At 39.5% G+C, this 26,679-nt stretch overlaps 1 protein-coding gene across 6 annotated transcripts in view; it reads right to left on the bottom strand.

Annotated features, from left to right (window-relative positions):
- The window catches only part of ZNF536 (zinc finger protein 536), a 476,434-nt gene that overhangs the window by 64,371 nt on the left and 385,384 nt on the right, over positions 1–26,679 (bottom strand). Inside the window, exon 10 of one of the 6 annotated variants that reach the window (XM_042438487.1) lies at positions 22,682–22,722. The exons of the other annotated variants lie outside the window; for them this stretch is intronic. Coding sequence (XP_042294421.1) covers positions 22,709–22,722 — 14 coding nt within the window. The 3' untranslated portion in view covers positions 22,682–22,708. The remainder of the gene's footprint in view (positions 1–22,681; positions 22,723–26,679) is intronic. 6 annotated transcript variants of the gene reach the window in all.

Genomic DNA, 26,679 nt, shown 5'->3' on the forward strand with positions numbered 1-26,679 from the left:
GAAGACTCTTAGAGCCCATACAGATAGGCCAAAATAAACCTGCTTTGGGTCACTTCGGAGGTATGCTGTTTAAATGATGCATGTGTCCTAAGAGGTTAGAAGCCACACCAAAGCCATGCTCCAGTCCTTTGGCCTGACTGTTTGGGCCCTTAGATGTCTTTTACAGGGGACTAGAAAAATTCATGGAGATAAATCTAATTGCATGACAGATGAATCAACCTTCTATATTTGGAGGCATATTCCTGCAGGTTAAAAACATCAATCAATAGCTATATCATCATCTTGCTTAGTTTTTGATATTCCTGGGGCATCTGTCTAAACAGTCTGAAATAGACAAGATACAGTCATTTTCTGTTCTGGTATAAACAGTTATTTTGTTCTTATTCTGTAAATCTGGGGGAAATGGTCTATTTGACACACTGATCGCTTTATCTGAGTCCCTATTAAGGTACTAGGTTGCTGGATATGAACAAGAACACAGAATCGTAATAACCTTAAAACTGATTGCTCCTGAGATGTTTGAATACTCAAGTGCATCCTAGATATCCAACTGTCTGAATTCATCTATAAAACATATGGGCTTGAGGCCTACAATCAATATAAACCTTTTAGAGTGCCACAGTCCAACATTCGTATAAATTAAGTATTTGGTGAGAAAACAGTTAATTGAATAACTGGGTCCAGTTACAATAGCCACCTTGTGAGGGAACATACCCTGCAAAGAGAGAGAGCAAGCTATAAAATGAATAAACAACTAGTTAACAGGACAGCATTCTTCAGTAATCTTCAGAAAATGATATACTGATAAATATTGTTTTTCAGCTATGTCTTGTTGGAAATGTATTATAAAGACAAGAAGATCTAATGTAGTGTCGTGTAGTCAATTAATTTAGAGGGTTATAAGAGAAGAGGTGGTAGATTCTTACATATCCCTGTAGATTCAGGCAAAAGACACTGCTGCAGCCTCTCCTAGATTGTGTGTTCTCCCTCATTAATAACTTTAATCTCTTGACAACATTCTGACATTGCTCGGTCACATAAGTCCCAAATTTCTTCTGTTGGAAGGCATGGGACCTATAGTCCAAAATATGTAATTCTTTCAAGCTACATTTTATGTGGGTGCAAACACATACAGTGGACCCTTGTTATACGCTGGGGTTTGGTTCCAAGATCCCCCGTGGATAACAAAATCCGTGGATGCTCAAGTCCCATTAAATATAATGATATAGCAAAATGGTGTCCCTTATAAAAATTAGAAAATCAAGGTTTTATATTGATACTTTTTTGGAACATTTTCAAACCATGGATGCTTGAATCCATGTATAAAAAACTTGTGTATAAGAAGCGCCGACTGTATTGTGCAAATTTATCTGAATATGATCAGTTTTGAAACTCTCAAATCAAGTCCCCCATTTTGGTATTCCAAATCTACGGGGACCTTGCCATACCAGACCAGGCCTCATCCTCAGGAAAAAGAAGCAATAATCCCCTGCATGTAACTCCTACTTTTGATACTCTTCTGGCACTTATTTGCATTCACTGATTGTAACGCTGGTTGTGCTGTCATCATTCGTTCTTTTACAAGTTGATCTGTGAAATTTTCAATGGGTTGAATAAAACAGTATCGGTATTACGGCACAAATTCTCTGCAAACTTGCTAAGCCCATGAAACTTTTCCATATCTGTAGCATTCATGCCTTTCGCAGTCTTTCAAATTCATACGGTGGGAGACTGTTACTGCTAAGGGTGGGGAAGAAAGGACAATAGAAGCTAAATTTTTAATGTAGATTCTTCAGGCAACCCAAATACAAACTCACATCAGGGCAATTCTGAATGATGAAGGTACAGAAGACAAGCCCTAATTAGCAGAGGGGGAAAAAACCCAGCTCTTATTTGATTGGTGCTTCAGATTACAAGATGTGTTGATTGATAATGATTAATATAAAACTTTCACATTTTCACATTTTCATTGAACAATCAAATGTTTCTTTTTTATGATTGCCATCTTATAATTAAGCATTAAGAAATTAGTGCAGTGAGTTGTCATCACAAATCAGGTGTTCTCTGAAGCATGCAAAAGAAGGCAGAAGGAGGGAAAAGATGACATATATTCTTTAACCTATAAGTCAATAAGCCACAATAAATGATTTTGCAGTGGATAACTATTCTTCAAGTTACTTTTCTGAGCTACAATTCCCCAAATTCTCCAGCAGTTGTGGCCACTACAGTGGGAGTTGTTCAGTCCCACACCTTTTCCAAGCCTTGGCTCTTTGTTGCTATGTCTATCTCACAAAGTTCTAGTAACAGAAACAGAAATCTGTACAGTAAAATGGTCATGCACAATTACTAATATGAAGTCTCAACTACAGATAAATAATTCATTTTACTACAATGTATTACAGCTATTGTCTTACTATACGAAAACTAGCAACTCACTGTTTTACTCTGCTCATTTTATTTGGGAGGAAAGATAACTTCCTCTTAATATTCCAGGTCCTTAAGGTGTCTACCAAATACAGCAATGGTATAAAAAAGTTTGAAATATGATATATAAATAATAATAATAATAATAATAATAACTATTAATGATGAATTAACATTTAGATTATTGAAAAGTATTGACTTTGAAGATGTATGAAAGACATTTATAAAATATTTTTCTAAAAGAAAAAAGGGGTACAGTGGGCCCTCTCCATATGCGGGGATCCATTCCAGATCCCCCCATGTATGGGGAAAAACATGTAAGCTCAAACCCCATGGGGGAGCACTTCTGTGTTCGGCATGGCGTGCGCACCACAGGCACACACCATTCATCGCGCAGCAGCTTAACCTTCCATGTATGGTTAAAGCTGCATATGACACGCCTGCATATGGCACGGGCATACTGTATATACCGCCAAGAGAGTCATTTTCATTTTGGAAAATGGATTAATTAAATGGCATATTTGGTCCTGGGTGTGGGATGCACTTTGTAGTAATGTTGAAAGGAGTTAAGTGTGCTGTTTGATTTAAAACTTTATTTATGTGTTTTTAATAATATAAATAAAAATTAAAACTAAAAAAAATTCAGGTTCAGCGTGGAACTGGTGTTGCTGAGTATCTGCCAAGGCCAACAACCAGCATAAGATTAATGGCTAACTCTTGCCTCATCTTCTCTCTCTTCATGATGGTACACACTGAATTTAAGAAAGAAGTCAAGTTTATTGCCAACTCCATCAGGCCTTGCCTGAAAAGAAGAAAAAAGCCCTCCTTCTATCCACCATCTTGAAGGAGAGAAAGGCAAGCCAGCTCCAACAGGCCTCTGAGGGAGAGCAGATCTGCTGGACTTTTCCCCTTCCCTACTTCCATTCCCTTCTCCTTTTGTGTCTTGTCTTTTTTAAATTGTAAGCCTGAGGGCAAGAAAATGTCTGAATATCTAATAAACAAATTATAAGTCGCTTTGATAACCTTGGCTGAAGAGCAGGGTATAAATAAATAAATAAATAAATAACAGCAACAACGAGGACATGGGTCAAATTGGCGAGATGGCCCATTGAAAAATAACTTATCCCAAGACCTGCCAGATTGTGAAGCCAGCAGGAATTATACAGCTGGCCCTCCGTATCCATGGCTTCTTTTTCATAGATTCAACCATCCATGCTTCGAAAATATTCAAAACAATATAGAAATTCCAAAGAGTAAATTATGCCATTTTATATAAGGAACACAATTTTACAGTGCCATTGTATTTAATGGGACTGGAGCATTTTGGTATCCACAGAGAGCCTTGGAACCAAACCCCAGAGAATACAAAGGGCCTACTGTATTAGTCAATCAACATGTCATAATCTTTATATTACATCTCATGAACGCAATGGGACTTCAGTATGCCTAAGCATGCACTACTTGTTTGTTTCTTGAAAATAACCTGAAATTAAAAATTCCTATACCAAATAGTCTAACATGAGCATAATTGTTTGGTTGGAATCTGGAACCTGGTTTGGTTCCAGGACTCCCAGTGGATGCTCAAGTCCCATTAAATATAATGGCACAATAAAACGGTGTCCCTTATATAAAACAGCATAATTTGCTTTTTGGGGATTTCTATATTGTTTTGAATATTTTCAAGCCATGGACACATGTACACAGAGAGCTTGGGTAGAGTCCTAACCCTGAACATCTAGCCTCATACAATAACCAGAGAACGGGCAGCAAATATGAAGAAAGTTTTTTCAGTATAGGACTGAAGAGAAAAGGGAGTCTTGCAAATTTATTTCAGTATTGAGAACCAATTTTATTTTTAAAAAGTTTGAATTCTTTGAAGCAACTGACAAACTTTTTTTTGGAGGGAGGGAGTATAGCTCCAGTGTTAAAGCTGCGTCAAACTGATGTGTGTTTTATGTTAGGTCTCATAACAAAATGACAGGAGTTGCTGTCCACTGACAAAGCCACATGACAAGGAGATGTTACACACCGACAATACAGATGTATTATCACTCCACCACTTAGACAGGAGTGACATCTCTCAAATTTCAAGAGACAGCATTGCGGACGAGGCAACCTGAATGTGCCAGCTGTACATGTAACAATATTGGCAGTCAACAGTTCTACAGACATCAGGGGCAAAGAAATGCTAAGGCCTACAGACAAGAATGTTCCCTTCTGTGTCAAAGAGAATTGCAAAGGATTTTTAAAAAGAACTGCAGTAAAATAAGATTGATGTGAGCCAGTGTGGTGTAGTAGTCTGAGTACTGGACTATGACTTTTGAAATCTGGGTGACCTTTGGCAAGTCACACTCTCTCAGCCTTGGACAAAGGCAAAGGCAAATCCCTCTGACCAAATCTTTCCCTGTGATAGGGTCGCCTTAGAGTTGCCATAAGTCAGAAAGAACTTGAAGGCACACAACAACAACAAAATAAGATTCGGAGTGTCATCCATCAAATAATACCCTTGCCATTCAACACTTGGAAATGGATAAGAACTGAATGCCTGGTAGATTGCACCACAAAAACGACAACAAAAAGACTACAGATGATAAGCAGTAGGGTTTAAAGACATAATTTTTAAAATATGTTGCTATTGTTAGGGTTCTTAAAACACTATATGAACCTCCAAACTGTAGAAGGCTTATTGGAGATGTATACTCACAAAATCAAAAGTTAGCAGGATGAAAAGAACTGCCTGTGCAGTTTATCAAAGAAAATCAGGTCATGGAAATGTAATATATATATATATATATATATACACACACACACACACACACACACACACACACACACAGGTTTGCTAATAACAGCAGTAGTAACTGCCCTGATGCTATTAAGCTGAATTTATCTGAATCTCTAATAGGCACAGCTAATGGGGAGTTGCAGTTTCAACATCTAGAACGGTACACAATTTGCATCCCTACTCTAACCTAGCCTGATGAAAACTTCTGGAAAACCTGAAAGGTTACACACCTTTGTAACATTTTGGTTAGTCCTAATGAAGATGTTGCTCAACTGTGGATCTCATTTTTACTCATACACTAGCCTCTGTTTTTTATTTGTAAATGAAATAGTTACCTCTGGGTTATGTGTGTGTATGTGTGCATATGGTTAACCTTCCTTGGCAGACTCGTGCTACTTAAAACAACTGAGAATTGCTTTCCCTTGGTGCTTGCAATGTATACACATGGACAACATGAAAGCAATTGGATGTGATTCACATTCTGAGTTCATGAATGTGGAGAAGAACATGGTGAAGGATCTCTTGGCATGGAGCTCTACATATACACCAAAGATGTTAGATTATGGCTACTCATGATGTATAGTCCAGGGTAGTGATCTTTTTTAAAAGAAGGTTATCTCTTTCGTATGCAAAATCTTGTTTTCCTTTGAAAGAATGGAATATTTCATAAATTGTGTGGGGACTGAAAGATAACCGTTTTGCATATAATTCTAAATAACCTGAATTAACTACACTTAGTGAAAGGCATATATCTTTCCTTACACTCATCCTTTGCACCTCATGAATCTATTATCCCTCTCATTGTGTCATTAGTCACACCATATTTTTCAACCAGGAAAAGCACAACTAAGCAAAATTCTGCTTCAATTGCATTAGAACTGCACAACACTATGTGGAGTCATTTTTACTTTAAATGTAGAGAACAGAGCTATAACCCACCAGAAAGAGTTGGTGTGAAATAATTTAACAAATTAGTTTCCTCACATTAGGAGTGAGCAAAACGGATTCATAGTCCTCCTTCCTTGGCTTTGATTATGTATCATTCTGTGATTTACTCCTGACTCATGAAAATAATATTTGCCTGTCATTGTCTTTATGACTAGCTGAAATGTATTCAGTGCATTTTGAGAGAGGGGCAAGGAAGATTATAACAGGAGTGAGAAACCTTTGTCCCTCCAGATGTTTTGGATTTCAACTTCCATCAACCCCACCAGTGTGGCTAATGATAAGGATATATGGGGTTTGAAGTCCAGAAACATGAACGGTCAAAGCATTGCACCCCTCAAATAAAGTGATAAAGTGATTTGTTCATAACACTCTGTGGATGAAAAGGCTTTTGACAACTACTGTCTTCTCTTTAAGCACTGCTATGAGATGTTTGCTATGTATTTTAAGCATTTGTTTTTCATCTGTTGTCTTCTTTCCTTTGGTGGCACATCACTAGGCTTCATGTCATGCATGCTCACATTGCAGTGTTCTTGTGGTCAATAGAGGAGCAAATTGATCCTTGATAAACAAATATAGGCTGTCATTCTATTAGTATCAGACAGTCTATGTCTGTTTTGATCATTGTGGAGGCTGGTATATTCTTCGTCTCTCCACACTAATCAAACCCACTGTACTTGATGGAAACTGAGGAGAGGCTCATAGAAGCATCTGCCTATGTCACGATACTCAGATGGAAAGTGATTACATCAGTTGCTGAGACCTCTGAGGACTCCAGAGAACCTCAGTGGATAATGTAATCATCTCACATCTGGCTACTGTGGCACAGCCAGATTATGTAATTATTTCATATTATTTCATATCTGGCTACTGAAATATAGCCACTGAGACACGGCCAGATGATGTAATCATTTCACATCTGGCTACTGAGATATTAAAAGATGAAATCATTTCACGTTTAGCTATTGAAACATATCTCTGATCTCTTTCTCCTCTCCACTAGACACAGAATGGCCATGGGAAAGGGGATCTGCAGTGAATCTATAGTAAGTCCAGGGCCAAGTGACTACCCAGATGTAGGGTAATTCCTCATACAATATTATGCTAAACTGATCCATGTCAAATGCAAGCCATGAAGTTTACATAGATTGGCACTGATAATACCTTTGCCTATTTTGCACTGTGCAAACACTAGCTTGTCTTTCAGTACAGAAAAGTGGGCCTGTATACCATAAAGTTCCAGTGCTTTCCTAAAAGCCATTCTTTCCATGCAGTCTTTCCATTCAAACAGAGCATTCTGCGCTCTCTCTTCCCTAGGTTTCCATTCCTTCTTTGGCACGATACAGAGTGAGCAAATGAGCAAATGCGCCATGCTGGTGCCGATTTTAGTGTTAGGGACCACTCAGTCCCTAACCTTAGCATGGCGTGCCGCCGTAACAATGGTAGCATCCCATGTACACAGGTGCCACCATTGTTACGTAAGCGCTGCATGGCATCCACACATCACCGTGTGTCGCTTACATGGCACACTCGTTATGTCGCAAAAAGAACCTGGTTAGGACTGGAGCATGGCTTTAGCATGGCTTCTGGACTCTTAGGATACATGCATCATTTAAACAGCATACCTCCAAAGTGACCCAAAGCAGCTTTATTTTGGCCTGTCTGTATGCAGCCAAAGTAGGAAGAAATAATCCCCATTCAACTGAGAACAACCACTTTAGCTAAGATTTCTGTCATAATTTTCAAACAGGAAAATATATTCTGTGTGTATGTTTGAATAACAAGCTGTGATCAACTGTGGTTGGAATTTAAAGCATAATGTTAACAACATCACCAGGGGCTGTTCTCAAGTCTCTGCTTTTGACTTGGAAAACTCAGGTCCTATGGCAATCCTGAATGAGCCTTGTACCAAAATACCTTTTATAGTAAATACCAACTTCCACAGGAGGTGCTGCTGACCTGACTTCTTGTTAATGTCAGCCCATGTTTGTTTCAGACATGGATCTGGTATGGATGTAGTCATGTTCATTACTTTGCACATCATTTCAGGCTTAACTCAGCCATACTGCTAGGGAATCACCAGAAGAGGTCCTTACTGTTAAAAATATATATCTCTATTCCTCATCCTTTGCAACCTTTTTTCTCCAGCAAATTTTCAACAAATAGGCCCTCATGTAAATTATGAGGCCACCTAGGTGCAATGTAAACTGCATGTGATGGGCAGATGAGAAACACCTAAAGGAATAGACTGATTATAAATATTTCATTTCTTCTGTCTACTTGAGTTTAGTACAAGATATAGTGGCATATACATACACAATTATATAAAAATCTGTTGGGGTATTTGCTCCTCTATGCACACACCGTTTATTAGTGTCATTCTAATCATAAATACAATTATTCTTGAGTACTCTATTGCAAAAACCAATAAAGTAGGCCTCAGCAGAGATTCTGAAATTGTTTAACTTTTCTCTAGAAAAATATTAAAACACTATTATCACATCAATGAGAGGAAAAGACAGGAAGATAATAAAGTTATGTTAAACCTCCCTGTATGTACTCATGTGTGAAACAGTTATGTCTGGTCACATAATTGCAATGGTTCTGAGAAATATTTCATATTTTATAATGAACATTAAAAGAGTTTGTGGATCATTACTTTATATGAGTTCCAAAGTTATTACATAAAACTCAACAGGAATGGTTATAAATTATTTGATCCTCCAGTCTAGCCTTGGTAAACATAACATGAAAGCTAAACCATCACAGAGTTGTCGGACAGGTTTCATGTCGGTAAGTCTACAGTCAAAGAACAAAGTGGACGTGTATGTACAGGAAGACACCATTAGTTATTTCCTTTTTGTTTGATGTTTGGACAGAATTTGCTCCTGCAATTAACATAGAGGCATGATTATAACACATTACTTATTCTTACTCATTTCAGTGTACATATTTCCAGATAATCACATTTAAGACTGCAACTTTACAAGCAAATCTTAGAATGTCTTACTGATGGGGTAGGGAACATTTGAACAATATATGGAATTGAAACTCTCATAATCTGTCTTCAGAATCTGCTTATGGTGAAGGATGATGAGAGAGGAAGTCCAACAGATGGAAAGTCACTTGCAGCTCGTCCCTTTGTTGCCAGCATGGCTTCAAATAGGCCCTTGTGTAAATTATGGGGCACTATGTATCATTCAACTTGCATGTGATGCTCAGATGAAAAACAATACCACATTGGGTGTGATGCAAATTGAGCAGTCGCATGTGGCTGTCTAGATACAACTGAACAATATTCCCAGCATTCCTCATGATTGGCAATGATAGGAAGGGTCATTAGGAGCTGCAGTACAACCACATCTGGAGGGCCCTGATGCCTAGCCCTATCTTAGATGCATAAAGATTCCTTAGCAGTCCTACCACCATAGTGGCACAAATGGCTTTAGGCTATTGCATAGGAGAAGTATTACTTGCCTTCTCTCTGTTGAATCTATAGAGTATGAGGATATGGGGAATTACTATCTTCTGAGGTTCAAAACTGGTCCATCCAACACAGGATGGCTTCCTCTATGCATGTAATTCTTCACTAATGTTCCTTTTTAAGGATGCAATTAGTAATTTTAATAATTTTCTTCCTGGTTCAAGGAAGACTTATGAAATTGTACAGTTTTGAAGACTATTCACAAATCAGGACTTATTTTGCACAAAATTCACATAGGGTTGGTTTTTGCAGAGAAATCATTTCCTGCACATAAAACATCATTTTCTGCACATAAAATGCTGTTTTCTTCATGCATGGAATTTTTTCATAAAGTAAGTCCCAAACTTCAAAGACTTTTGCCACTCTTGAAGCATGTTTTTGATCTGTTTTCAAATATTTTTTGATATTTTTCCATCGATCATCTACTCTCATTGGAGATTATTTCGGGGTGCCAGGGATTGAAATTTCAAAACATGTATTCTGTGACTGAGCTATAAGCAAAATTATAAGTGAATGGTCAGTGATAGAAGATTGTTGAATAACCACATCTTGAAGACCAATATCTTTACTCTTAACTTATTTATTGCTGCATCTCAGAAAATATAGCCCTAAGTAGCCATATTCTTAAGTCTGTGACTTTAAGTATATTTATTAAGATATAAGTCCTACAAAAATCAGTGAGACTTATGTCCAAGTAGACATTGTTAGGATATGAATTACTGTTAATCATTAAAAAAACAACAACCAACAACTGCCTCTGGAACAAATGGAAGCTCTCTCTCCAACATATTGTTTTGTCTATCAGTTTGATATTATTATAACCATAGCCCTAAAGTCATTGTCATTGTTCTTGAACTTAACACCACAGTGCATGTCTAAGATATCACACTTAGTGAGAAAATAATACCGCAAGCAATTTATCTGATTTTTTTCAAAAGGATCCTGAAGAGCATCTCATTGAAATACAAAAAATACGGTGTACTAACAAAAATTACATACTTGACACAATTAACATGGAATTTTTTTTTTATCTCCCAACTATAGTTAGCAGGCAGCATTTTAATGAATAAATGATCATTTGTGTCAGAGATAAGTGTAATTCTAGATGTGTTCCATATGACACACTGCTTGTTCTCCATGCTATGAGTCTATTGCTTTTTGCGTTCACAAACAAGGTGATTCAAAAAGCATGCTGAAAAACCAGATAAAAACAACTTTACTTTTGCATCACACTGTACTTAATGAATAGATTTTTTGCTTTTTTTTTCTTATAAAAGGAATAAAAACCAATCCTCCTCCAAAAGTTAACATGACAAAATCTCTGGATGTGCATTTATTGTGGGCAGTAATTGTGTAAACCCACAATACAAATTATGTATTTTTAATTAATCCTGTGGATTATATAGCCATACAAGTGGAAAGAAGATTGCATCCTACTTTGATTGCATCGGTAACTCATACCCCAGGTATCTTTCAATGAGCTGGCTGGTTCCCATAGACTCTTCCCATGTATTTGTCCATAAACATGCATGTTCAAACAGACTGATGACTGCATATTTCCCATTCCACATCTCTGTATCACATGGAATAGCCACCCTTTGACTATGGATCAGTTTCCTTGCTCATATTTCCCATGGTGAAGTCATCTTTAGATTACTTTACCTCATCAATTTCACATAATAAGTATTTCTTATGAATGTACCCCTCCCCAACATGATGACAACTGGTATTTACCACATCAGGGAGCCTGTTAGCTCCCAAGCTTTTCACCTGATATGGTAAATACCAGTTGTCACTAAGTGGGGGTGTATTCATAAGAAATGTTCTCCATTTGAAAATGCAGATGTAAAGAAATATCAGGGTAGTTTTGCCATGTCAAAAATGGACACTGGAACCAGATGTTACAAAGTCTACTGCCAATCTGTGGAAGCAATTTTTTATTCTGTCATGATATAAATCCCCTTGTTTTGTTCCCAGGAAATCTTCATGAACATTGTTCTTCATCTCCCTCTCCACTCTTCTCTTTTGGGTAGATCAAGAATTCTGTAGAAGTGGGCCCCAAACTGTGCCCTTTAAGAGATACAGTATTGGACTTCAGCTCCCAGAAATCTCTGTCATGTTTGCCAATAGTCTGGGATTCTAGGAGCTGAAGTCCAAAATCCCTTAAAGATCACAGTTTGGGGCTCATTTTTAATAATGGTTGCATCCACACTACAGAAATAATCCATCTTGACACCACTTTAACTGCTGAGGCTCTATGTTATGGAATTCTGAGAAGTGTAGTTTTGTGAGACATTTAGCCTTCTCTGACAGAGAGCTCTGGTGCAACAACAAACTACAGTTCCCAGAAATCCACAGCACTAAGACATGGCAGATAAAGGCCCCATACAGACTGCCAAAATAAATCTGTTTCGGGTCACTTTGGAGGTATGCTGTTTAAATGATGCATTTAAGAGTCCGGAAGCTGCACCAAAGCTGTGCTCCAGTCCTTAGGACTGGATTGTGGCTTTGGACTCTTAAGACGGACTCTTAGGACTCATGCAACATTTAAACAGCATACCTCCAAAGTGACCCGAAACAGCTTTATTTTGGCATGTCTGTATGGGGCCAAAGTAATGTCAACTTGGATTATTTTTGCAGTACGGATGCAGCCAATATCTGTTCTCAATATAAAAGACAACTAAGAAAGATATAACATTAGATTTCTAGACCAATACTGTTTACTCCAGTGTGGTGTAGTGGTCTGAGCACTAGACTATGACTACGGAGACAAGGGTTCAAATCTCCACTCAACCATGGAAACTCACTAGTAGACCTTGGGTACGTCACACACTCTCAGCCTCAGAAGAAGGCAACAAATCAACCTCTGAACAAATCATGCCAAGAAAATCCTGCGATCGGTTCTTAGGGTCACCATAGGTCAGAATCAACTTGAAGGCAAACAGCAACGGTTTATTCAAAAATCCCTCAAATAAGTAATTAAGCAAGGGGCCAATTTATTTATGCACATGGCATTGGTAATGTTCATTAACCTCTTCAGAATTTTATGATTTTAAACCAATATCAGGACATTTTATGGGAGAACCCAGTATGCTTATGGGGGGAAGGGGGAGAGGATGGCCTTTTAATATCACAGGACCGAAACAACCAGAGACTGTTCATTACAGTTATTCAGTATACATGGTAATTCTCAAATTATACAGATATACCATTGTACATCTTGATGGCATGCAGCCTTGTTCCACCGCATTGTACAATTCAAAAAAGTACCAACATTTTTAGTGATAAGAAATGGGTGTGTGTGATCTGATCAAGAATGCGTTAGAATTTTAAAAGCTAATCTATTCATCATTGTTTTCATCTTCTACATAGAATATATATATATATATTGAAATGTTTTAGAAATAGCCTCTAGGTGGTGCTAATACTGCATTGCTTTGGTGTTTGAGCACAATGAAAACATTAATTTGCTATGAGATAATTTTTGACGTAAATGTAAAATGGTGCCCATTCGAACTCAGTAATGAAGCATAGTGCATTTCTACAGCTCCTAATTTGACTAGTTAAATGACTCCATTACGTGTCTAACAGACAGAAGCAAATAATTTCTGGTCAGTTGACGCTCACTTATCCGTATCATTTTACCCTGAAAATAAAGTCTCTAATCTACAGTTTCTTTGTCTTAGTTTTTAATATTATTAAAGCACACATACTTGAGTAATGAGAAATGAAAACAACAGAAACTAACAAAAGGGGAGGGGAAGAGACTTCATAGTCATACATACTAGATGTATTTTAAATATATATATATATATATAAACCCTCAGAAATAAGTTAAAGACAACAAGGTTATTTTACCTATATTGTTGGAGGCAATATTCTCTCTTCAGATGAAAAAAAAAATACTCTGTTCCAAATATATTTATTTATTATGGCTTTTGAAACAGAAATTGGAAAGATTACTCTAAGCATAGCTGCTAAAGTTTTAAAGCTAAGTTTGAAAATATTGTTACAGTCTCTCCATGGTAGGTATTGACAGAGTAAATAGGGCAGCCATCTTAATAAATATCAGGTGATGAATAATTTTGCCTCGAGGAACCAAAATGGTTAACACCGAATCTTTATGTTCCTTTTCTAAATGCTTTTTTTCTCCCTTCCTGTTGAAAACAAGTTTAGAATTAAAGCATATCACTTTACACATATTGCATGCATATTAGTGAGACACAGCTGTTTATGCCTCACTCTTAAGAGCCATATGATTAAGTTATGGGATATCAGATAATCCAAAGTCTCTTTCTATTGGTCACCTTCCAGAGACAAAGGCTTTTTAGTTTTAAGTCCGTTTAATGACAGAATGTCCAATTCGACAAATGTGTGAGTAATTCCAATGGAACACCTGTGGCTCCCTCTGCAAGACTAGAGAACAGAAGATATAAAATGTCATTACAGTAGCATGTGGTGACCAACTTTTATCTGGAAAAGAAAGGAGGAGGGAACATTCATTGACTTGCCTGAGATCAAACTCATTCAGTCACATTCAGGGTTCCAGTGTTTCCAGGGACTAAAATGCCATCTTACTTAAATTTAGTGTAATTCTTCACCAAGTTTCTTCTTGAAGGAAGCAATGGAAAGTTTTAGCAATTCTTTCAACTGAAAGTCTTCAAAAATGCCAGTTTTGTAGACTATTCGCAATTCAGGGCTTATTCTGCACAAAATTTGCAGATGGTTGTTTTGCACAGAAAACAGAACTTTCTTCACAGAGAAGGATATTTCTACATAGAAATAGTATTACCTATGCAGATAATATTGTTTCATGTGCAGAAAAATGCTGTCGTCTCTACAAAACAACCCCATGCAATTTTTGCTCAGGATAAGTTCCAAACTTTGAAAATGTTCATTAGTCCAGGATTTTTCTTGTCAGGATTTCTCACAACTTGAAAAATGTGTTTTTCAACCATTTTTTTTCAAATATGTTTCCATCCCTATATATTACTGATCAAAAGGCCAGCCATCTTTCTTCTTTGCTGACTCTCACTGTTCATGCACACCCCATACCACCACACTAACCAGTAATTTCACAGATGCCTGCAAGTATCTTAGTTTTCAATGGGAGATATATAACTCAGAACTGGTGATAAATCCAAACACTTGGAATTAAGCTGATTTAGGGGCTATACAGATGGGTGGCTAAACGTTAGCAGTCTTTGCCCCGGTCGGTTCAGTGGCAGCCACTCGGTGCAGCACTGACACACTCCCTACAAAGAAGCTGTTCTAGGCAGCTTCTTTTTAGGGGTGCCATTATGGTGCTCATGCACAATGATGACGCCCCTTCTGGCAAACACCATTTGAGCACTCTGACATGCATGGCATCACTATGATGTGCCCTGTGTGGACGGGAGCATGCCAAGATGGTGCATGGGCACCGACAGTAGGATTAGGTGCATGTGGACCCCCAGATCTATCTAGCCCTAATTTTGGGCCCATGCCAGAACAAAGTGCCCATCTGTCCTGGCGCTTAGTCCCTCTGAAGTCTGTAAAATTCTCAATCACCTTGTGTACACATGTTCACCCTGAATGGGCTGCCTGTAAACTGAGCACTAAGGGGCTGTACATACAGCCCATAAGGAGCAGTGGGATGCCACCCCTTTCCTAGCCAGATTGGGGCCACGACAACCTCATGCTGTGGCCCTGATCTGGCCTTTTGAGGGTACAAACAGAAACCACAAAAAGTGGCTCCTTTTTGCACCCTCAAAAGAGCACCATAGCAATGTTGCCGCAACTATATGGTGCTCCTTCAGTGCTGCATCATATGGATGCAGCACCGGAGGAATGGCATAATGCCACATGCCATGTGGAGCAGCATGCAGCATCCAGGTGCCCTGTGGGGGACTCTACATCCTGACTCTGCCCCCGCGCCAGTGTTAATGGCTGATGTGTACCGGGCCTAAGTTCTCATTGAAAATGCACTGTAAACTACCTCATAGTTCTCATATTTGCTGATTTTAGAAGGTTAACATATAGACTACATTTTGATTCTTTGATTAATTCAGATTTGTACTCTCATAGTATGCAGGACTAAAGCTAAAGGGTATCTGGGGGTCAATAGAACCACCTGGTCTAAATTTCTGCAAACTGCAAATTCTTGTTTTTTGAGATTTGCAACCTACATTAAGTGGCTAGGAATGAGTAAGTAAACAGAGGATTAAACATATGATGCAAGGAAATAATCAAAGTTGTGCTCATAACTTTAATAGTATGTCCACAAATGTAAGTCAGTGCTAACATCAAATCATGAACAAATGTGTGTCAACTGGCCCTGACTAACTTGAGAAAAGCAAGGCAGTACCATCAACCTATCCAACATCTAGAGTGAGTATCAATTTTTTTCTCAATTTTTTTGTTTTGCTTTGTTTGTTGTTTGAGCAGATAGCTTGCAGTGTTCCCGACCAGTTTCCTGTTAATCACATACACAAGCTTTATGCATGATTATTTCCTTCTTTTGAACAGAGCACAAAAGGTTGATCTCTAACCTTTTGCAACCTAGCCGAAATTACTAACCCCATCCAGAAGCCAAGCCCCATGGGCTGCTGCTATGGGGAGAAGGGAAGGGGGTGCTACTTAGTGGTAGTGATGGCTTTTGTCTCCTCCAGTCTCTAAAAGAGAAAGTCAAAGGAACAACAATGTTGTCATTCTCTGCTCCCCCCTCTCTCTATCTCCCTCTCATTCAGGGGACAAGAGGAAGTCACGGCTTCCAAGTTGCCTCTCTGCCTTTTCTTTCTAAGGCTATTTCATGACCCGAGCAGCATACCCATGAGGTTCAGATGCTGCCTGAGATGGGTGGTGGTTCCAGAGCGCACCCAGCTTTCTTGGCTCTTGTTGGGCAAATTCAAAATATTAGTTATGACCAATAAAGCCCTATGCACTTCAGGTCCCCCTTCAGCAACTCTTGTGCCCCTCCCGGGGGAGGGGTCCTGCCCCACCATTTGAGAACCATGGGTATAACTTTTTAAAAACTTATAAAATATACACTTTTATTGAAGTAGCTTTAGGGCTAGCTTGGCCCAGACTTTTACTACTGGCTTTAATGACTCTAGAAAAAAGATGGGCAAGCTCCAGGGCCCCATTAGAGGCCACAATGACCTCCCACAACCAATCCCATAAAAAGAATGAAAAACAAAACAAAACTGGAAGTGGTTTAAAATATCTTTTAAAGCAAGGAATTTTAAAAAGAGTTTAAAAGAGTTGTTACAGCTGTTATAGGATTCTAGAAGCAGACACTCTTTTCCTTCCCCCCCCCCCACCGGAGTGGATTTCTGGGGAATCTATGAAGGAGTTGAAGAGGCTCCAGAGTAACCACATCATTTCCCCCTCATCTAGACAAAGCTAATGTTAAAAAGATCATCAGCTACAAGAATGACAGAGAATCCAGAATAAAATCAAAATGTAACGTTTATTGCAATGTTTCAAATAGACTTTTTTTTTAAAAAAAAAATTTCAGGTGTGGCAATAAAGGAAAATTGCAGTGGGCTCTGGCCAACATTTTAAAAGAAAAAATAAATAGGTAGCATTAGGCAAGGAGGTTGAGTAACCGTGAATGGGGCAAGTGATGTAACACTTATGCTTAATAACAGCTCTAGGGAAGATCAAGGAAATTAAACACCAGTAAGCTCAACTTCAGCAGTGGGGAAGATATTGGAAACACTAATCAGGGACAAAACAGGGAAAGTTATGATTTAATTAAAGATATTCAGCATGGATTCACAAAAGGGAGATCATACGTAACAAAAACTAATAGAATATTTTTGGGGGGGGGGGGAGCCACACATGTAAAAAAAGAGAAATGAAGATGGATGCTGTGAGCATGATTAACAGCCCTCTGTGTTTTGTTACCACCTGAAACGTTTATTCACTAAACACATTCCACCGATGTCAATGAGGAAACCTGCACTGATTTCGAAAGAATTTGGTTTGCTTCCTAACTTTGAAAGTTGTGTTGAAGAGCTGGTGTATGCAAGAAGGTGTCTCTGTGTGTGTTTTAATGAAGATTTTGAAAAACTGAAAGGAGTGTCATGTCTCCGGTGGATGAATCACTTTTAGAGATTGACCTAGGATTTCACTGCCCAGCTCCACTGAGGTGTGGCGATGTAGCGCTCAGGAGTGTAATCACGAAAAAAAGACAAACTCAGTTGACCACTAGATGTAGAAGTGCTGTTAGAAACACTTGGCCTGCTGTTGTACTTTTGATAGCAATGTGCTTGTTAAAAGTATTTATTCTCACAGGGGAAAATGAGCAATTTAATCATATTTCACTACACTGCAGGAATATCTTCAAAAACAGCAGTTTTCAACAGCTTTCACAGGGAGGACAAAGTCTCTTCTCTGAACAAGCAGCAGGATGAGGAGGATTGTCTGTCATTGGCTATCTCACACTGCCCCATCCTTTTGCTGTGGCCATCTTGAGTGTATTCAAGGATTTTGTGGGGGGAATGAAAAGGTGGCTTGAGAAGGATTCTCCCTATTGGAGTCTCTGGACAACCAAGAAGTCTTTCTCTCCTTTTTTTCCCTGTTGAGTTTCCAAATATTCTTTATACCACAAGCTCAGCTGGAGATCTGAATGCAATGGTGCAGAGTGCTGCCTTGTGGACCCTCTGACTACTTAGCTGGTCACTCAATCTTCTTGTGTTTACCATGACCAATAAAGAACTGGTCATGACTCATAAAGCACTATATGGCTAGGTCCAGGCTATCTGAAAAAACACATCTTTCTAATAAGAGCCTACCTAAGTGTTAAGATCCTCAGACAAAGGTTACCTTCACAGGCATGTTTGGTGAGGCCATAAGAGAGGGCCTTTTCACTGGTCGCGCCCAGACTGTGGAAGTCCGTGCCATGGGTAACTAGTCTGGCTCCCTCTCTGCTCAATTTCTGCTGTTGTCAAAGATGTTTTTATTTAACCAGGCCTTCAGCTGCTAATTGGATATTGCAGAAGTGTCTTTTAATAATGTCTTGCAAGCGCAGGGCTGTGGCTTCTTTGATCGAGTCTATCCAACTGTAATGTGGTCTTCCTCTTTTTCTACTACTCGTCACCTTACAAAGCATTATCATCTTTTCTAATGAGTCACGTCATCTCATGATATGTCTGAAGATCAATAACCTCAGTTTATTCCTGTTAGCTTCTAGGGAGAATTCAGGTTTGATTTGCTCTTGGACTCATTTATTTGTCTTTTTTGGCAGACCATGGGCAAGGGACAAACCACCCAAAAAGGGTGGTCTGCCGGCAGCCTAATTTCCAGAGGAAAAAGAACTCAGAAAAAAAAAACACAGATTCTTTTTGTGCCACAGGGCCGACGTAATGAGTGTGCACTGTGCCACAAGGCAATGTGCAGATGCTGTGTGGCGCTTACGTAACAATGGTGGTGCCCGTGTACACGGGGTGCCACCATTGTTATGGCGCCATGCCATGTCAGGGCTAGGGACTGTGCGGTTGCCATGCAGTCTCTAACCTTAAAATCAGCACCAGCACGGCGCTTCATGCCCGCTTGTATTGGGCCATGGTTTCCACTCTCCTCCAGCAGCACATTTCAAATGTGTTGATTCTCTTATTCATTGTTCACCTTTCAGAACCATACAGAGAACCATACATTTTATCAGGAGGGACTTGTGCTTAAATTAAATAACACAGATTTCACTGGGTTAACTTTAGGTATGACTTAACTAGGATGCAATCCTCTAATTTTAGGCTATTTAGGAGAGGCAGACTGTAAAGAATGCTAAAGGCACTCTTAAGTGATCTTCCTATCTACCAACAAGTGGGTATGAACTGATGTTAAGAAGGATCAGGCAGTTAAGGAATTTAGATGGAATTTCTTGACACCAAAGTGATAGGAAAGGTGTGAGAATCTACCAAGCAGAACTAACAACAGGTTTAATGGTAGAAGGAGATGGTCCTAATAAAGACATACTAATTGCAGACTAAGGGTTAACCATTTCAGAAGCATTCTTCTTTCCAGAACAGATGAAGCAGAACTTTTCAGCTGAGGGGGGAGATTATTTTGAAAGGAAGAAAGAAGTTGTAAAGGCATCTTGTCAGTGTATGTGCCTTCAAGTCCCGTCGACTTATGACAACCCCATGAATTTCATAGGATTTTCTTAGGCAAAGAATACTCAGATGTGGTTTTGCCAGTTTCCTCCTTTGAAATAGAACCTACAGCATCCTGTATTCATTGGTGGTCTTCCATTCAACTACTAACCAGGGCTGAACCTGTTTAGCTTCTAAGATCAGACAGAATCTAGTGTTTATTATTTAAGGTTATTTAAGCCCTGTTAAAAGTTATCTTAGATAAGAACAATAGCTAAAATATTAACATGTATGAAATCAAGCTACAAATAGGGAAAAACAGAGAGAGTCAGTGAAAGAGTTTCACTAGATATAGCAAAGCTCTGCAGCCATCCCTGTTGAAAATCCTGTTTCATCTTGAAGAGCAACTATCATTTTTTCTTCAGATTTTGCTATGGATATTTTGATGGCTGCTTTGTTAACAACCTGTCCCCTCTCCAGCTAATAAACAAACAAACAAACAAACAAAAACAAAACAAAACTATACAAGTAAATGGGCCATTATCTGACCAAAATAACAGAGGAGATGGCCCTGGTACAAAAACAGATTTTCATACTGTAAGCAATTCCACATCAGTGTCCATTTTGACTCTGACCTTCAGTCTGGTGTGATCAATTTTCAGTTGAAAGTTTAGATTTCAAAATGGAGAAGGGAGTTCTGGGTTAATGTCCATGGATACTTCAGGACAGGGATGGAAAATAGAGCTCTCTGAATGTTGTAAGACTGCACATTATATTATTTACAATTTTCTATATTGGCTAGGAGTGATGAAACCTCAGTGAACCATTCTGTGGAGGCCCCATGTTCCCTGTTTCTGCCTTAGCACCTGCTGGTTGTTGAAATTCTTGCAAAGAATGCTGGACTAGTTGGACTTTGATCTGATCCTGAAAGGTGGTTCTTATCTTCCTTAGCAAGACTACATAATCAGATCACCTCATATTGATCCATTATGTACAGTATTTTACCTGTTAATAGAACCTAGGTGCATGTTGTTAAATGAAAAACAACATTACAAAACAATACATTGGTGTTGTTGTGTTTCTTCAAATCATTGCTGACTGATGCAACTCTAAGGTGACCCTATTACAAGGTTTTCTTGGCAGTTTACCATGGACTTCCTCTGAGGCTGAGAGAGAGTGGGTTTACATATCAAAGCAAGGGTATAAACTCTGGGCTCCCAGTGTCCTAGTCCAACACTCAAACCTGTACATCATACTGGCTCAACTATGCATACCTAATAAAAACAAATCCAAATAAATTCAGAGGAGTTTACTCCTAGACAGTGGGTACAGGATTTTACTGGTGGATCATATTTTTACTATAGCTCTTAAGTTCCTAATCAATAAGGTGAACATTATATTTCAAACAATGTTTCTTAGAGGTACAGTATATATCAAGCCCATCATTTCATTCCATGGTCTAACACACATAGAGAGACAACCACTGGGAAGTGGACTATGGAAGACTGCACACAATTCTTCATACACACACCCTTCTCCAAATACATGCAAGACCACAACTGGGTAGAGCGGAGAAGATTTTGTGGCTTTAAGGCTAAATGATGCTTCACAACTATCAGGGATACACTCAAGTGCACCATCCATTTAGTCACCATGGGAAAATATTAAAGTACCAAAAACGTGTAGATAGTATTTGCATACAGAGCCTGCATAAAGCTCAGGTACCTGCACTAGGGAGTTAAGATAAATTTGTCTGAGATACCAGGCTTGTTTAAACAAAATGCAAAAGAAATCAAATAAATAAAATGACCATTTTGTTGATTAGGACAAACACTGGTTCTAATACAGACATAGCTTCTTTGAGGGATTCTGAGAGTTGTGACCAAAAAAGTAATATTTATGCTTGGAATTCCCTCTGGCTGCACAGAAATGTTTTGATGGCAGGCATGTGTGCTTAAAGGAACCCGCCTTGCATAACATGCAGAGAGAGAGCAGAATCATATAGACCCTATACACTTACAGGTTCTTTTAAAGTTCTAAAGATGAATGCTTGGGCACTGAGAGAAGAGAGTGAGTGAGATCTTGACTCTCCTTCTCCTGCATACATTCACTGAACAGCTTTATATTTATGTATAGACAGATAAAAATATGTAATATTTTTCTAGTATGCCATTAGCTAAACCCCTAACCAGAGTTTAGGAGGATTCCTTTTTTGATCTGTAACTCCCAGAATCTCCAAGATAACATTAAAACCACTGCCTTTAACCAGAAAAACTGTGGTCCCATTTGTTCCCCACACCCACATCCAATGAAACCTACAAGAGCTAGAAGCTGTTGCCATATCAGGATATCCTTCCGGCCTCAGTTGACACTGCTTTTGCTCAGACACTCCTTAAGTCTTCTTTTTTCACTTCTTCCCCCCCCCCCCCCCATCGTGGTCCCTATTACTGATCACAGTGAGAAAGGACTCCATGGTTTGGACTTCAGTCTCATAGTTTACCCATTGCCTTGACTATCCTTCTTTTTGTTGCTAAGAGAACAAAGCCAGGCTGGATGAGCTGACCCACCTCAAATAGCAGGCTTTGAGATGCCAGTATAACTATGGGCAAAGACAGGTACCACCTGGATTTTCCATCTCTAGCATCAAAATGGCTGGTGCCAATTTGGGGCCGAACAAGTATCTTAGTCTCCCACAAAACACTTCCTGAGACATGATCTCTGCCCCTATCTGAGTCTGAGAACTCTATCCACAAGAAATGCTTTGTTCATTATAGGATGCAGAACTTTAGCTGTTTCTACCTACTTCCCCCTTGACACATGTTCATAAGATAAAATATAAAAGACTTACTTAGATATCTAAATAATGCTAATTCACAATATAGCCTGAATAATTGCCCTCCCCACCCTTAAGGAACAAAAGCCACAAATACAACCCATCTTGAATGAAAACAAAGTGTTAAAAAATACCTGTCTGGATTTTCTCTTGAAAATCAGTCATTGAGAATCATCTGTCAGTAAGACAAAATTAATTACTACATGTGAAATGGAGAAAATCAACATAAATTTAAATATTACATAATATTACAAAAGCTTAAGCAATCCTATTATCTATTAGTCATACATGCTTACGGCTTAAAATGCCCTCCCCGCACCCTCCACCAGATAGCTAACATTGTACGATCAAATTCAACCAAATCAAAATAAAAGGTTTTGATGTCTTTAAATTTAGTTCCTTTGGGGCTGGGGTCTGTCTGCAAAATATAGTAACTTGCAAAATTCACAGCACAACCCTTTACGTGTCTACTGAGAGGTAAACCCTTTTTATAAATTCAATGGAAGTTTCTCCCAAGTCTTAGGGTACAGAACTTCTTATTTTTCTTTTGGACACAATGGAAAAAATGATTTTGATTTGTGTATTTCTCAGTTTAAACTTCTATCATCAGGTTTAATTCACAGAGTCACTTTCTGCAATGTTGACTCCTTTATTTACTCCGGCATGCAAAGCACATGTTGTTGTCAGCGTTGTAAAGGAAATTCTTTGGGTTTGACTCAGGACAGAAACTACATCTTGAGAAGTCAACAACACTTTTTGATGCCTCGCACCTCTAGCTATAACCAACTTCATAAAACAAAACTAAACAAGGCATTATTCTACCTATGCTACTTCTAGAAGGCAGGTACCCATTGCTACCTCGTAATTCTTAAATTCCCTACAGTACTTTACTACAGAGAGGTCATCTGAATCATCCATCAAGATGACGTGCCTCTTGCACATAACTCAGCTTAAAAAGGCTTTTTATGTTGTCATTCACCATTATGGGCCAGGATCTTGTTAGTGACATATGGAAATGTAAGTCCAAGTACGTCTGCCTATACCTTATTGTTGCTGCGGAGGTTGGTATTCTCTCCCTCTCTCGGCAATGACCAAAGCCACACATTGCTTTGCTGCAATATTCCCCATTCACAGCCTCAGAGTCACAGAAGAAGACTGGGAGGTGGGAATGGAGGGATGAAAGCAGGATCTAGTTATGTCTTCATAATAAGACATAATTGGCAAGACCTCCAGATGACGTCTTCAGTTTGTGTCTAGCTATGGAGACATGCTTTCTGAATCCTACCAGCTCTCCACCATCCAGAGAATATTTCTGTCTGCTGGACCTTACATTCTACTATACAGGATCTCAGCTTCAGTTTACTTGATATGATGATGGATTTAGATTCAATGCTCTGGGCACAGGGAAAAAAATTAACATGGAATCAGCAAAATCCATGTTCAGTGATAGTCAGACAGAGTTGTGGGAATTGCCCCCAATGAATTCTGCATTTTCAGTATAACATATGCTCTGCATATCAATACAAACCCGTCAAAGTTGACCCAAAGCATTAAGGCACAAGTCTCAGAAGTGTAGCCCATATTCCCTTGAAATATCACGCAGGACACTGAAGCTGTACATGGAGACATGCACAATGTCTCTGTTGGGACGTGGGGCCCACACTTCTCAGATTGTAAGTGGAATAACAGGCAATCACCTGAATAGTTTTTGTGGTCTTATTGACCCTAGTCACCACCATGGTGGTAAGAGCCTACCCTAGATTCCTCACAATGATATAGCAGTGTAGTGTATTCACAAGTACTTTTCTTGGAGTTAGAAGAATTAACACTGAAGGGAACCCAGCTTGATTTGCCAGTGCCAAGTAACCACACAAAACACTTTGATAAACTTCAGACACTAAAGCAGCCTCACACAGGGAGAAATTTAAGTCCAACCAAAGGGAGTAAACAGAAATCTTATCCTGGTTTTTTTATTTCTTTCAGAGATGCTATATTGGCATTACTGGGCAAATAACAAGGGTAATTATCATAATGTCCCTCAAGCAAAGTTTATTAAGTTCCTATGCAAAGCTATGCAAAGCCTATACAATTAAATCAATTGTTGCAAATACATTAAACTTGCATTTTAATTTGACAGGTGAATATATATTAGGATGCCTTGTAAAAGGGTTTCGTGAATTCTGGAAGGCTACACTTGGTAATGGTAGTATGAGATTACTTGGGGGAGGAAGAACAACATTATGATGCAGTTTCTTATATTGTGTTGCTCATTTTGGCACTGAAGCCTTGCTACAAACTCAGTATACCAGCAACAAGGAAGAGGTAGGTTCGAGATGGTACACATAAGGCAGGAAAATGGTGGGGATAAGAGGGGAAGGTTTCAGAAGAAAAAGTAACTCCCTTCCAAACTAAGTTTGGAAAATTCATAGTGACACCACTCCTGTACTGTTAACAGCAGGCTGGCACAAATATATTGGACACATGAAATATTTTGCTTATCTCTCTGTCAGGAAACACAAAGGGGGGGAGAGAAAAAAGAGGGGGCATTCTTCCAAGCTTGGAAATGGTACTCCCTTAGACTACATGTCCCACAACATTCAGACAGATGCTGGCTAGGTTTTTGAGGAACTGTAGTGCAAGCACCACATTTGGCAAGCTTAAATGATTCTACACTTTAAGTCAGTGCAATATAAGCAATTGTACGCTGGACAGTGAAGACAGCTGACAGCAGGGAATCGAGAATTCTGTAGATACCACAGGCTGCTTGGGAAGGTAGAAAGCATTAAGGAAAGAGAGAAAAACGCATTACTGGTGATTAGACTCAACCAAGGAAGCCACCATCCTGAGTTTGCAAGACCTGAGTAGGGTTATACAAGACAGGGTGACTTGGCGGTCTCTCATTCATAGAGTCACCATATATTCAAGGCTTCCTTCCCACTACCTTTTAAACCAGATCATGATTTGGTACAATCCGGTTTAAAAGAGCACGGTTCCCACTTAATTCGAATCGATGAAGCAATTCGGAAAAGGGCCCCATGCTTTTGACCCATTTAACCCACTGTTTTTTTTCCCACTTCTTTTGGGCTGAATCGGTTTATTTTGAAATTTGAAATGTTATTTTGAACCATGTGGATTTGAATCCATCCCGGCACTTCCTGGCTTCCCCAGCCTTTCCGCCCTGGCCTTCCCCAGCTCCCCTGGCCTCTCCATCCCAGCCTTCCTCAGCCTCCATGCCTCCTTCCATCCCAGCCTTCTGTCCCCGGCCTCTCCCAGTGCAAATATAATTGGAACCATGCTCTGTCACAGTCAATTCAGATTGGTTACCCCAATCCATGGAAATCAAGTGGGAATGAGATTGAAGTCAGCTTCAGCCTCATTCCCGGAACAATGGCTGCAAGCTACAGGAAAAGAGATTCCATTTCAACCCAAAGACTAAAGACTACTAGTGATAGGTCCCCCTGGTCCAGGAATGGCGGTGGTTCCACCTGTCCTGAATGGGGTCACGCTCCCCGTGAAGGACTCCGTGCGCAGTCTGGGGGTGCTTCTTGACTCGTCCCTTCGCCTGACTGCTCAGGTGAATGCGACGGTCAAGAGTACCTGTTATCAGCTTCGGCTGATTCGCCAGCTGCGCCCATATCTGGCCCAGAGGGACCTTGAAACTGTTGTACACGCTCTGGTAACTTCGAGATTGGATTTCTGCAACGCACTCTACATGGGGCAACCCTTATACCAAACTCGGAAGCTGCAAGTAGTGCAGAACATGGCAGCACGGCTGGTCACTGGTGCTCCCAGGACCAGCCATATTACACCGGTGCTTAAAGATCTCCATTGGCTGCCTATTCGCTTCCGAGCTCAATATAAGGTGTTGGTTATCACCTATAAAGCCCTAAATGGCTTGGGCCCAGGATTCCTGAAGGACCGTCTCTCCCCGTACATTCCGCCTCGCACCCTCAGAACATCTGGGCAGCAACTCCTGAAGGTGCCTGGGGCAAGGTTGGCCGCTACGGCCAGAAGATCCTTTTCCACAGCTGCCCCAGCCCTTTGGAACACGCTGCCCATAGAGCTCCGCTCATCTACCACACTCTAACACACTCTGAGGAAGTATGTTCCACTGTTGAAGAGCCCTTACTGT

This window comes from Sceloporus undulatus, chromosome 8, assembly GCF_019175285.1.
Source record: "Sceloporus undulatus isolate JIND9_A2432 ecotype Alabama chromosome 8, SceUnd_v1.1, whole genome shotgun sequence".
Taxonomy (NCBI): domain Eukaryota; kingdom Metazoa; phylum Chordata; class Lepidosauria; order Squamata; family Phrynosomatidae; genus Sceloporus; species Sceloporus undulatus.